This window comes from Eschrichtius robustus, chromosome 20 (genome assembly GCF_028021215.1).
Source record: "Eschrichtius robustus isolate mEscRob2 chromosome 20, mEscRob2.pri, whole genome shotgun sequence".
Taxonomy (NCBI): domain Eukaryota; kingdom Metazoa; phylum Chordata; class Mammalia; order Artiodactyla; family Eschrichtiidae; genus Eschrichtius; species Eschrichtius robustus.
The window spans coordinates 41069318-41083047 of NC_090843.1; the positions used below are offsets into that span (position 1 = coordinate 41069318).

At 48.5% G+C, this 13730-nt stretch overlaps 1 protein-coding gene across 1 annotated transcript; it reads right to left on the reverse strand.

Moving 5' to 3' along the window:
* On the reverse strand, positions 1-11302 carry MKS1 (MKS transition zone complex subunit 1). The gene is made up of 18 exons (XM_068531278.1): positions 11208-11302; positions 10685-10794; positions 9184-9254; positions 8556-8711; positions 7422-7519; positions 7106-7234; positions 6738-6842; positions 6190-6298; positions 5600-5656; positions 4513-4555; positions 4190-4255; positions 2623-2693; positions 2203-2272; positions 1996-2103; positions 1183-1316; positions 596-678; positions 412-509; positions 1-305 (listed from the first exon to the last, which is right to left on the reverse strand). Exons 1-18 carry the CDS (start codon positions 11285-11287, stop codon positions 214-216), a joined length of 1680 nt encoding a protein of 559 aa, XP_068387379.1. The 5' UTR covers positions 11288-11302; the 3' UTR covers positions 1-213.
* Positions 11303-13730: the final 2428 nt, after the last annotated feature.

Genomic DNA, 13730 nt, shown 5'->3' on the forward strand with positions numbered 1-13730 from the left:
CATATGAAGACAGGGACCATATGGGGGCCACAGGGTCTTTGGCTTTGTTGCCACCCAGCAGCTGAAGATCAGGCAGGGGGGCCAGCCCGGGATTCTCAGCTCTTCCGGTTCTCAGCAGGTCAGCGGGGTCTCTAATCAGAAAGACGAAGAGGGCCCAGGCCTTGGATATCACTCGTCTTGTCCTCGTGCACGGCGGGCCAGGACTGCAGCGAGCTAGGAGACCGTGGCCCCCGAGGGGCTCCCGAGGTCCTGGGGAAGGCTTTCTCGGGCCTCCTGCATGCGGCGCCGGGCTCGACGGAAGGCTTCTGTGAGGGAAGCAGACACAGGAGTCAGCTGCCATGGTGTGGGGCAAATGGGGCCCACGCGGATGCTGGAGGGGGGTGTGGCTGGGACTGGGTGGGGGGAGCCTACCTAGCACACCGTGAATGGAACTTTGCTGGCTGAATCCCTCCAGACGGTCCAACACGCTCCTCAGCCTCTTCCGGAGAGAACTGGACTCCAGGAAGGCCCTGCGGGGGAGCCCGCCACATGGCCATGGCTGCTCTTGCAGCCCTCAGGGTCAGGAGCCGCGAGGCGGGGGGCCAGGCCCACTCACCGGGACTGCTGCAGACAATGCAGGCGGAAGGTGACACTGCCTGTGGTCTCCGTGCAGAGTCCAAAGCGGCTCAGACGCTCCCCCTGCGGCATCCGGTTAACGTCAGGCTTCTGTTGGTTCCTAGACCCCAGGCGCCACAGTGGCCTCACTCCCATTCTTATTCCCATTCTTGGGGAGAACAGTTCTGTTGGGGAAACTTCATCCCAACACCCAGATTCCATCACCTCCCAACTGTAAATCACGGAACATTCCAACCTCATTCGAGAATCAGCAGTCTTATTAGCTGCCTGCCAATCCTCTGATTCCTGAGGACTCAGGGATGGGCTGGAAGGAGGGGCCAGTTATTCCAACAGGGACCAGGGGAGACCTCTAAGTGTACTATTTTCCAGAGCTCTCCTAGGATAGCAGTGATGTTTGTACCTGGTGCAAGATGTGGCCAAGACTTCCCGCTTAAGCCACAGGAAGGAAGGGACTAAGCAATGATGAAGCAATGAACAATTAAGAGGCCTTAAGCCAGATTCCACCTATTCCAGAAGAGATAGGGACATAAGTTCCCAGCATGAAGTCTCCCCAAAGACGAAAGTCACCTTGAAGGTTGCTGGTACCCGCACGTAGGAGAGGTCCTCCAGCTCCAGAGAGCCGCCGATGAAAACCCTCCTCAGCTCAGCCACCGGGCCCAGCTCCAGGGGCCTCCACGTAGAGACCGTCAGGGTGTGTGAGCCTGCGCAGGAAGAGGAGAATGGGGCCGGAAGCGGCACGTGGTCCCTTGCTGACTTCCCGGCAATGACATGGGCCTCGCCACCACCAAAACACCTGGTCTGGTGATGGTCTGACCTCTGGTGAAGGTCATCATCATGGTTTAGGGTACCCACTTGAAAATCAATCCCATGGAAATTCAGATCTCAGCTCTGCCAGTTATTACCCGGGCACCAGGACAAGTTTCTCAACCTCTCTGAGCCCCATTCTCCTCATCTAATAACAACACCTACACCTCACAGAGTGGTGGGGAGAATTAAATGAGAAGCACTTAGCACACTGCCTGGCGCACAATAGAAGACAGCGGCTATTATTTCAAAAGGAACGCTGATCCACTCGATACACACCCACCGAGAGCCCATCTTGCCGCGTGGCTGCTCCCTCAAGGCCACGAGTCAGATCAGAGGAGCCGGAAGCAGAGCCCAGAGCTGCTCAACTTCCCAGTTAGCTGTCATTTCACCCAGCTGTCTCTAACAGAGGGGGAACATTTCCTCAAAAGGAGCAAGGAATCTTGCAAGTTAAGTGCTTCTAATTCCCCATCATCCCTACTCCTCACAGGAAGTGGTCCAATCTTCTGAAGTGTTAGTCTTGTTTCTAGGAGCTAGGGCACATGGGCCACAGGAAGGGCAGGGATGAGAGGTCACCTGGGGTGGCAGGCAGCACCACAGCCCCGTAGCCTTCCACGCGGCACCTCTGCCAGAAGTCCAGCGAGAGGACCTCGCAGTAGAGCACAGGCCATGCCGGGAGAGCACCTGCACCAAGGGGGAGAAGCAGCCAGGTCAGGGGGGGCCTTCACCAGGACAGGGCCTGTCTGAGGAGCCCCAAGGCCGAGCACCTGCCGGGCCACTCACCGGCAGATTCATCCTCGTGGAGGAAGGAGGCCTCAAACGTGAACGGGTAGGAGAAGTAAGCCACGTTATCCTAAAAAAGAGGAATGCTATTTTATACTCAGTGCCATGGGGTGGACAAGGGCCCACTTGGAATCTGTTTTCCCTGTAGCCAACGACAAGGTCACCGTCCCAAGGGAAAAAGAAAAACTATCACCCCAGGTAGGAAATAAAAGGCTGACAGGTGAAGGGACACCCAAACCCGAGCTGCTACCACTCTCAAAAAGGCAGAGAGAACCCTTGGACCAGGCATCCCTGCAGAGCCCACAGTGAAGGGCCGGACCCAGCTCTGGAATCTTCCCCAGGACGTTAGCCTGATAATCTTCAGATGCCTTCCCCCGAGCAGTCCTGTTCCCTTCTAGGTGCCCCTTCTCGTTGCCCTACCATTCCCAGGGACTTGGTGGCACAGGTCTGTGTTATTCCTGAGAGCTGCTGGAATGCTGGGCTTGACCAGCCTGAAAACCAAAGACCACATATAGTAAGTCAACGGGGAGGAAGGCAAGCAGTTGAGAAAAAGACAAAGTTCCTTTCTCCATTCACTCACTCATTCATGCAATCAATCATTCATTTCACATTCACTGTGTGTCTGCTATGTGCTATGACCGATCACTGGGGACATCTTGGTGACCAGATAGAAAAGCTTCCTGTCTCTCATGGGGCTACCATTCCAGTTGGGGGTGGGAGGGGGGAATAGACAACAAACCAACCAACAAAACACTATCAAGTAGTAATAAATGCTAAAGTAAAAATAAAACAGGGTGAAGACACTGAGTGGCTTGGAGGCTCATTTAGACGGGGTGGTGAGGGAACACCACTCAGAGGTGACACTTAGGCTGAGACCTAAACTAAAGCAGAACCAGTCGTGCAAAGACAGGACACAAAAGCTTTCAGACAAAGGAAATGGCCCTGAAAAGGCCCTGAGGTGGGAATGAACTTGGCCTGTTCAAGAACAGAAATTACAACTGCAATGTTGTAAGGGAGGGATAGGCAGGGGCCAGCTCGTTCAGGGAATAGAGTTTGGATTTTGCTCTAAGTGGGAAGGGAAGCTGTTGGGGCTTTAAGTTCAAAAGAGACACAACTGGTTTACATTTTAAAGGCTCAGTTAGGCTGTGGTGTACGTGGCAAATGAAACGTAAGAGGGAGCAAGACAGGAAGCGAGAGGATAAATTAGAAACCTAATGCTTTGGCCTAAGCAAGAGATGACGGTGGCTTGGCCCAGGGTCCTCGAGAGAATAGAGGATTCAAGACATCTTTTGGAGACAGAACTGACAAGAACTGCTGATAGAATGAATGGCGGTAGGGAGCTAGGGAAAGTGAGGAATCAAGGATGTCTCTTAGGTTTCCGGTATCAGAAACTAAGTAGATGACGTTGCCATTCTGCTAAGACGGGAAAGACCGTGAGGGCAGGTTTGAGGCAAGAGGGGGAATCAAGAAGCTTTTGGTCACGTTAAACAGGAACGACAAAGAGGTAAGTGGACATGAGTGTGGCGTTCAGGGGAGAGGCTAAGGCTAGAGAGAGAAATCTGGGAGTCTGAGACATACAAACAGTACTGAAGCCACAGGATGTATGAGGCCACCTAGAAAGACCGTGGAGAGAGAGTCACAGAAGGCCAGGCCCAGCCTTGGGTACTCTAATAGTTTTAGATCAACAGAAGATGAGGAAACAGCCAAGAAGGCCGCTGAGCCACCAATGAGAGAGAAGAGAGGAGCACAGAGCCAGAAGCCAAGAGGAGAGTTTCAGTGAGGAAAGTGAGCTGTGGTGAATGCTTCTGAGAGGCCAAGTAGGGTGAAGGCAGAGACGTCACCACAGGATTTCACATCTTGGAAGTGATCTATGACCTTGAAAAGAACAGTAACAATTTCAGTGGAGGAGTGGGGAAGGAAGTCTGACCGAATGCCTCTGGAAAACTGTCAGACTGGGTAAAAAGAGAGACTTATGAATATTACTTACTAGTAGTCGGCAATTCCACGAAGAAGTGGACGTAAAGATTGTCAAACTCATAGCCTTGGGCTGAAACTAAGAAAACAGGAAACTGTTTCAGCTTATCCTCCTATCACCCTTAACACCCGCCCCAGTCCTGAAGGGCCCACCCACGTGTGGAAGCAAGTCCCTCACGGGCCAGGAACTCTCTGCGTTTCCAGGAAGGATACATGCCTGAGTCTCCCGAGTGCTGCGGACAACCCAAGGCCTCTACTAGGGCGGGGAGGATTACTCCACAGCTAAATCTGGCACTTGCCAAGCATCAAGGGACTTCTGCCTGGTAAGACACTTACCTACCTCTCCATTTACAAAGAGCCGGAGGGCACCTGGTACCGTCTGAGGTAGAGAGAAGGGGGGACAGATCAGGAGGTCTGAGGGAAGCGACCCTCTCCTCCAGCCCGCCCGTAAATCCCCAGAGGACCTGACGCTGGACGTCAGATCCAGGTGTGTGACTAATCCCGCTTCCTCCCCACCTGCCACTTCTGCACAAATCTGTTTCCTTCATTTCTAAAAGTGTGCAACGTAAGGGGGAAAGCACCTAATTTAAATGGTGGGTAAGGCAACAAAGTGTGGGGAATTTACAAGAATGGCCAAGAGAAGCATCCACAGCTGCCTGCTGCCGTACAGCAAGAGGCTGGCGACCCCTGCTCCCTCTAGAGGGAGGTCAAGAAACTAGGAAGTTTCCTTTTTAAATTATTTGTGTATCTATCTTATCTAACTTTTTAACACCGAAAATCTGTTGCTAATACAACACAAAAATAGTGAAAGTTAATTTTTTAGAGAGAGAGGGGGAGACCACCAGGTAACTCTCTCCTTGTCTCCAGATCTAGAAATGGAACTCCTGGAATAAGAGAAGACAAAGTTAAGTCCGTAAAGACTTAAACTCTTTTGTTTTGTTTTAAGAGCCAAACTATTTGACAAACAGAAATGACACCCCTCCCTCTCTATGGGGCATTAGGAGAAATATCTACATGAAGTGTAAGGAAGACACTTTTCATCTTTATATTTATTTAAAATTAATTACAAAGTAATACATGAATGCACTCCCACTGATAAAAATTCAAAACCACCTAAGTTTAGAGAATAAAAGGTAAACATTCCTGACATGTCCCTCTCACCACCCAATAGCCATCTACCATTTCCCAATCCCACCCCCTCCCCAGAGAAAGCCACCCATAGGGTGTGTGCCCTTTGAGACCTTTTCCTATGCATTAACACTTCTATATCAATATGCAACGCTTCAAAAACATAACAAGGACTATACTCTAAATGTTATTTGTTACTTTTGTCCACTGAAGAGTATGTCTTTGGGACCTTGAGGAGAGAACTGTCACTCAGTTGCAGTCAGAACGCTCTGGCTACAGAAACCCAGCTACTCACCGTCTCAAAGTCAGTGCCCACGAGGCTGTTGAGATACTCCTTGTGCCGGCCATAGAGCTGAGGAAACAAACCACACTGAAACTCAAGGTGCGACCCCAGCCAGACCAGGGTTCAGATCTGCACGGGAGGGAGAAAAGCAGCAGGAGTGGGAAATGCCGCAGAAAGCTGGAGGCCTAAGCATCCCAGACACTGACATCTGACAGTGAAGCACAGAGGCTCTGGAGTCCCCTGGTCTGGGACCAACCTGGCTCTCGCGCTTACGTGACCCTGGGCAGACTGCTTAGCTTCTTGATCTCCATTTCCTCATTTATAAAGTGGTAATAATAAAAATATTCACCTCAGAGGCTTGTGGTACAGTCTAAATGAAATAAAGTATGTGCAGGGCCTAGCACAGAGCATGGTAAATGCTCAAATAAATGGCCATTATTATCATGATCTTATAATAGGATCGAAACCTTATATCTGATATGTCAGCAGTGCTTCCCAAGTCAGGGGAGGCCACTAAGAGCAAGGCCTTGCACCTGCTGACCCAACCTCAACTGCGGCCTCAGCTCCCAGCTCTCTGGTTCTCGGAATGAACCAGCACTTACGTCCTTGAACACACGCTGTTCCCGCTCCTCCTCCTCAGGCTGTGCAAGGGAGGACACGTTGTCAATCGTATACTTCCACAGCTCCTGCTTCTCCCCGTCCGTCTCGATTCTGTAAGGTCAAAGCCACAAAGGGACTAACTCAGAAAACAGGAGATGGGCCCTCCAGCCCCAGCCCAGGGATGAGCCGATTTACAGTTCCGTTATTCTAAGACGTAAGAGGAGGAACAGTCAACCCAGAGGAGAAGACCTGGCTAGTTCATCTCTCCCAGTTTTGATTAGTCCCTACATGCAGCAGCACAGAGCATTATTTTCACTTAACTACACTGACAGAGGTATCACTTTCAAATCAGTGTAGGTGCATATTTTCTGAGAACAGGATGCCCAGTGTCCTAAGGGTCTATGACCTGGAACAGAATATGAACCACTGGCTGGGAATTTAAAAGTTAGAACAGATGAAGGGCTTTCAGAGAATCTCCTCAACTTGGGGCAAGAAGTGAAGCCAAGGAAAGGAATGCCAGTCTCCGCCATCCCTTTCTTCCTCTTCTCACCTGTAGGGTCCTCTGGAGCCAGTGAAGTCAGGTTTTACTGTGATCACACCATTACTGTCCACCTTCAGAGTACAGAGGACATGTTCATACTTCTTATAGCCAAGCCTAGAAACCAGGGAATTAACACCAGGGTTCAAGATTGCTGCCCCACCTCCAGGGAAGGAGGAAGAGGTATTCAGGACACATCAGGGGAGAGGACAGAGGCTGGAGTGAGAATTGTCACGGTAAAATACTCTCTTCCAAAGAAAAAGAAGAAGGAAAAAATCCCTCCCTCCCATATACCTGGGATGACTATAACAGGAGAGTGATGGTTAGTGACAGGAGAAGAGAATGAAGGTCTGAGCTGGGCAGTAAGAAGCTTCACTCACTTTCCATAGGGCCCCAGGTCCGCCATGATGTACATTGTCTGAAGAGCGGTGTTGATGACATGGTTGTTCCTGATGAACTCTTCTGAGGGTTCCCAGGTGACGATGCGTGACTTAAGGATGCCACCCTCCCTGGGAGACACCACAGGAAGGGTCACTTCCCTGGCACCCCCCGAAGAGCCTGAAGGAGGAGCTCAGGGGAGCACGCGAAGGTGGAGGCCCGCTGCAGGACGGGACGCTCGAGGTGGTGGGCATACCGAGAACACAGGCATGGACGGACCACAGAGGCCGCCACAGCCCTGTACACACTTGCACTCACATCCCTCGCCTGTCCTGCCGTCGCCGCCTGACATTTGCCATTCGCTCGACCAAGAATGACGGCATTTCGCTGGCTGCGGTGGTCATTTTCTGACAGTGCTGGGAAAACAGAGCAGCCCAGTGTAAGCCTGCTCAGGGCCATGTGGGACCAAGGACCCGGAGGGAAGTCTTCCTTCTGAAACCTCACACAGAACCTGAACCTCACAATCACGCTGACGGAGGGCGCAGTGGCACAAACAGCCCAAAGAAGAGCCCAACCAAGCCTTGGTTTGCCCGAAGGTTGTAGCAGCACATTATCCTTGAGAAATGAATTTATTTATGCTAATCTTAAAATGAGCCTGCCATCTCTAAACACATACCAACAAAAAGTTTGGTGAGTCTGCCTGGCAGATGTTGACATCACTAGGTGGCTGGCAGGTGTGAAGTGTGACATAAGTATTCTGTGGAAAACCCTCCCACGGGTAACTGAACACTACCTGTAATTTCCTTTTCTTTACCAAAACAGACAACCCAAATTTTATATGCTACCAACCCACAGCTTTCCTGATATAAGCATCAACCTTTCAAAACCATTCACTTAACACCTGGCTCCTTGCAGAGATCTACAAGGTCATAGACAAAAATCAGAAAATATAGGCACTCCCCTCCCTCAAGGAGTTTAAAATCTCACTAAGAAGACAGAATATGCAGAAGAAAATGTAAAACAAGTCCAGGAGGGTGTGCTGTCAGAGGCAAATTGAGGATATAAGCCATTCCCTACGCAGTACTGAATTCTTCTTCAAACCCATATATTCAGTTTTGGCTGAATCCATGATGAATTTTATCTAGATGGTTCTAGACTCCATCCACCTGTCTGATCTCATGATGCACGGAGGAAGTCAAACCCAGTGGCTGCTTCTCCCAGTTTGTGGTCTGCAAGCCTATCATTAGAGACACTGCCGGCTCCCCCAGGCCCTCCAGCAGAGGGAGCAGGGAACAGCAGCCACACCCCCTGCAGACTGTGCCCACCTACCCCAGCTTGGCTGCCAGAAGCTCTGTGTCCCCTTAACAGGTTTCTGAGTTAACACACAGAGAGGCCAGAAAGCTAAGGGAGACAAAGGTGAAGGGAGCTACGGTGCTTGGGAAAGAATGCTACCTCCTCCAAATTGGTGTATCTATCAGAGTCAGTGTAGGTAAAGATTCGTCGGTTCTTCCTGCCATCCAAATGCTCCAGCTTCAGAATCTCTTGGCGGTACTGATGATCCAAAGGGCTCTGACAGGCTGCTTCATTTTGGTACAGATCTACTTCAAACTGAGGTCACAAGGAAACAGAGTTCTACTGAGAATATGTCAAATTTTGTTCCTATAACAGTTTGGTCAAATTAGTTCTATAGAGCTGATACAATTTGACATGTTCTCATAGCCAACTGTCGTTTATCTAAACTAATGGAGGACAGGAGAGCCAACGAATGTTAGAGCTGAAAGGAACCACAGTGATAGTCTAATTCAATTCTGCTATTACAGAATTGACATACCAAAACAGTAATTCTGCTGTTTTGGTATGTGGCCCAGAGATGAAAAGTGTCTTACCCAGGATTATAAAACTGGGCAGTGGCAGGCACTATATTCCATTGACCCCATAAGCACAACCGTGGAAAGTATAAACTGTTATAAGCTTTCTGAAATCAGTTCAGCAATATGCATCAAGAATCCTTCTCTGTGACTAGTCAGGTGGAGGTGGACCGGGGGGAGGCAGACTGAGCAGACAAGGGACACTGGCTCACCTGGCTGAAGAGCTTCTCTTGCCATCCAATCACGACCTCCTCCTCTTCATCTACCTCCGGGCGGTGTCCACCTCCAAAGACAACAGAGTGAGTCAAATGTTTGAGCCAAACTAGCACCACTTCTTGCTCTGTGGTTGGTTATAACCAAAGTCCCTGCTCTTATATTTGCCACAAAACCAGTTGGAGTTCACTGATCTATGAAGCACTCACTCTAGACTTACTCTATAGAGGCTGTGGATATGTGCAGAAGCCAAGATTAGGACCCAAGAAGTCTTCATCACTACTCTGATTTGAATAAAAGGAAGTCATGCTTTCCAGGAATTATTTGATCTAATTCAGTGTCAAGAGCTGAAAGTTATTAGATATAGGCTGAATAGCTCTTCCTCAATCCCAATTGCCTACATTTGCTAGACAGGAACTGTGGCTTTTTTTTTTAAATTTATTTTATTTATTTTTGGCTGTGTTGGGTCTTCGTTTTCTGTGCGAGGGCTTTCTCTAGTTGTGGCAAGCGGGGGCCACTCTTCATCGCGGTGCGCGGGCCTCTCACTGTCGCGGCCTCTCTTGTTGCGGAGCACAGGCTCCAGACACGCAGGCTCAGTAGTTGTGGCTCACGGGCCGAGTTGCTCCGTGGCATGTGGGATCTTCCCAGACCAGGGCTCGAACCCGTGTCCCCAGCATTGGCAGGCAGATTCTCAACCACTGTGCCACCAGGGAAGCCCCAAGAACTGTGGCATTTTTATCTTCACTATTCCTGAAGCCATATATCTAGAATCACAAACACTATAACCTTAAGAGACCAAGTATCAGGAGAGAAAAGGAAAGACATATAACTGATTTTTTTTTTTTAAAGAACCAAATCTAATATACACACTCCTAGCTGAGTATGTCTTTTTCAAAGACACATGCTTCACAACCTGCCAGCTCACACTCTTGCCCAGGAATATTTTTGAACAGAAACAACAAAAGCAGAGAGACCAGTGACCTAACACAAACACACTGTCCTCTCTTCCTCACTTTTCTGGCTTCCCAGATAAGGAAAAACTGCTAGATCACAGATGGTGTTAATATGTACATTTTCCAAGCAGACCCCAATTTTTAAGCTGTTTTAAAATGTGTTTAGTTGTATGTTTCAAGCTTGGAGCGATATTTTCTCTCAGAAAAAAAATGCCACAAATGGTATTTAGGTTGACAGGCAAATTTATAACATATCTAAAGTATGGTATTTGCTATTTCCCTACATTTGACCACAGTTCGGATCAGCATCTTGATGGCAGGAATCAAGCCTTATTCAATTTTACACAACATAATGTAGTAGTTAAAATTGCCTGGGATCAAATCCTGGCTTCAACATTTACCAGCCCTGTGACCTTGGACAATAAACCCAACCTCTCTATACCTTTTGTCAGACTATAGACCTGGGTCTACTCTGTCTTAAGAGGTAACCTCCGCCCTAGGTCCTTCCCCAGATCCCCAAGCGGCCACATCACCACCATTCACCCACTGGCGGATGGGTGAGGCCTGAAAGTGGCCAAGTCTATGAGGTCCTTCCCGGGCTGGGCAGCAGGCTGGTAATGGAGGTAGTTGCTTGATGTGATCCTTTGCAGGTGGACTCTGCCAGGAAAAGAGAAGCCCAAAATACTCGTTACAAAACACTCAACCAGGAGATGAACGCAGAGCAAAGATGGGGAAACAAAACTCAGAAGAGGGTACGGCTACCAAGAATGTGGCGGGGTGTAGGCGACAGAGGGGATGTGAGTGGGGCACGGGGCCCTAAGAAGAAGACGATGGGAGAGTGTACTGGAGACACAGGGCCTCGAGAAACTTGGGAGGGGCAGGGTCCTGAAAGGGTGGGTCTGGAAGCTGTGAGTGAAGAGGGTGCCGGGTAGTGAGGGAGACGCGGGGAGACGAGGTGTCAGCGGTCAGGACTGCAAACGCAAGTGGGGGTCCCAGCAAACAAGAAGTGAAGTTCAGGCTCTAATTATCTGACAGCATAAAAGCACGGGGCTCTGGGGTGATGCGACTACCGGAGGCGGAGGTTGCGCACGGGGTCCCAAGAGCGATACACGGCCTCTCCGGTGTCAGTGCGCCAGACGGTCTCCGCCATGACAGCTGCGCTGCGCGCGACTGCGCCGGAAAGCGCGCCGCCCCCAGTTCCCCTGGCAACGGAAACGCTGGGTTAGGGAGGCGGGAACCCGGTTCCCTACGCGGCGCTGCAGAGCCCCGCCCGTTGCAGGCCCAGGCCAGTTGGTGCAAGCGCACGCTTCGGCTGGGGGATCTGAGGGTTTGCCGCTAATCCTGAGTGGGAAAAAAGCTCGCTCACAGCCAAGGCCAGCCTTGATGCACTTTACAAATGAGGGAACTAAAGCAGCGCTATAGGCCCCTTTTATACAGATTCAGACAGAAAATGGTGATGGACACCAAACCCAAGCGTCCTGAGTTCTCAACTACTACTTTTTCCACCACACGACACAGCCTTCCACTGAATCCTGGGAAACTTTGGCCTCCTGATCGGTGGACGTGACTCACACAATGCACCCATTCTTCCCAAAGGAGTCAGGGGAGGTGATGACGGTTACTCAGACATGAAAATATATTCTTGGAAGAAGGCAAAAAAGTGTCAAGATTTATTAATCCTTGTGTTGGCATTCACTGAACCAGAGAAAGAAGAAACAAGGAAGCTAACAGTAAGGAAGGAAAAGATGTCATTATTGCACTGGTTTTTCCCCTGCGTGTGTTATTTCCGGATTTTTAAGCCACCTTAGATACCTCACTGGCCTTGGGAAAAGTCAACAAAATGCCATTATGAAGACGTGCTTCACTGGACTGCCAAAGGCAGGACACACCATAACCTTGAGTCTAGCTCCCTGACACCTTGGGGATGTCAACAATTTTCAGCCTTTGACATGTGCTGCTTCCTCAACAGGGTAGGCAATAGTCCCCTGAACTCAAGAATCTCATGCCAGTTTCATTATATGGCATTGGGAGCCCTAAGCAATAAAGCTGCTGTTGTGTAACACTAAGGACTCACCGTAACAATAGCCCTATTTATTTAAGATCTGATACAGCCTGGGCGCTTTGTTTGTATTGTCCTTAATCCTCCTAGAAACCCCTTAAGTAGGTATTTGTTATTCTCATTTAATCAATGAAGTTATTGAAGGCCAGAGCTTGAAGGTTGAACTCTAGTAAGTGGTGAAGGAGCTGAGATTCCAGCCCAGGTCTGTCTTTTGAAGCCTGAACACCTTCCACTCTGCTTCACGACCTCTTACCTACCAATTTATTCTATAAAAGCACACAGTTGCCAATCTGGGAAATAATTATTTCAACAGGTGAAACCACGGAGGCAGAATATTAGCTTTTAAGAGAAAAGCCACTCTAATTTTTTCTTTTTAAGTTGTGAATAGGCAACACTGTGCCACATGAACAACAAATGATAAAGGTGGAGCCTGTACCAACAGTTTAGTTTTATACGAAATCAAACTTATAGCAAAGTCAATCTGACATAATTATAGACAAAATAGGTACTGTACCACATGGTATGGAAATATAAGTTATTTGTCTAACCATAGGTGAATTATTTTTATACAGGTAAACTAGATTTTTATTCTCCTTATATTTACTGGTATAAGTCAGTATCCTTAAAATTGGGATCCATGAGCAGAGTTCAAAGGGTCTATTGACTCTTTCCCTTACCAGTAGGGGATACCAATATGAGATTAAGAGATACAATCTACTATGTATAAAATAAATAAGCAGCAGAGATATATTTTACAGCACAGGGAAATATAGCCATTATTTTGTAATAACTTTAAATGGAGTATCTATAAAAAATATTGAATGCCTATGTTGTACACCTGAACTAATATGTTCTAAATCAACTCTACGTCAATTAAAAAAAACCTCCCTAGATTTTTGTGGGGGCCATTTTCTGGAAAGAGTTCATGGCTTTTATCAGATTCTGGAAGGAGTTTGTACCCTGATATCAAGAGTAGCCTGATCCCCACTACATTTATATACTGACATCTTGTTAAACATCAAAAGTTTGGATTATATAGCATAAAGGCCAAAATCCCTTGTACCACCCCCAGCAACCCTTCCTCCCCCATCCCCAGTCAGGAAGGTTCAGAGTTGACATTTAATGTGTTCTCCCTAAAATAGAACCATTATTTGGAGGCTTTTTGTTTTTTGTTTTTTTGGCTAGAAAACACTTACACAAACCATCACAAAGGGTAGATATTGCCTCCATTTCACATATTTATAAACCAAGACATTAATTGTATTTCTCAGTCTTATGACCAAGAAGTATAGAGCCTGGTCTTATGTTCAGGATATTTTGACTCAAACCTATGGGCTCTCCTTTGAACTGTGCTGCCTCCTTACATCTACTCCCACCCCCAACCCCAATTTTTTCTTTCTTAAACCAGCCACATCTGAGCTATATCATAACAGTCCAATCGCTCTCTCTTTCCCCTCTCCAGTTGGTACTTTATAACTTACTTGGGCTCTCCCCACTACAAGACTTTAGGAAAGCAGAAGAATATCACTACAGT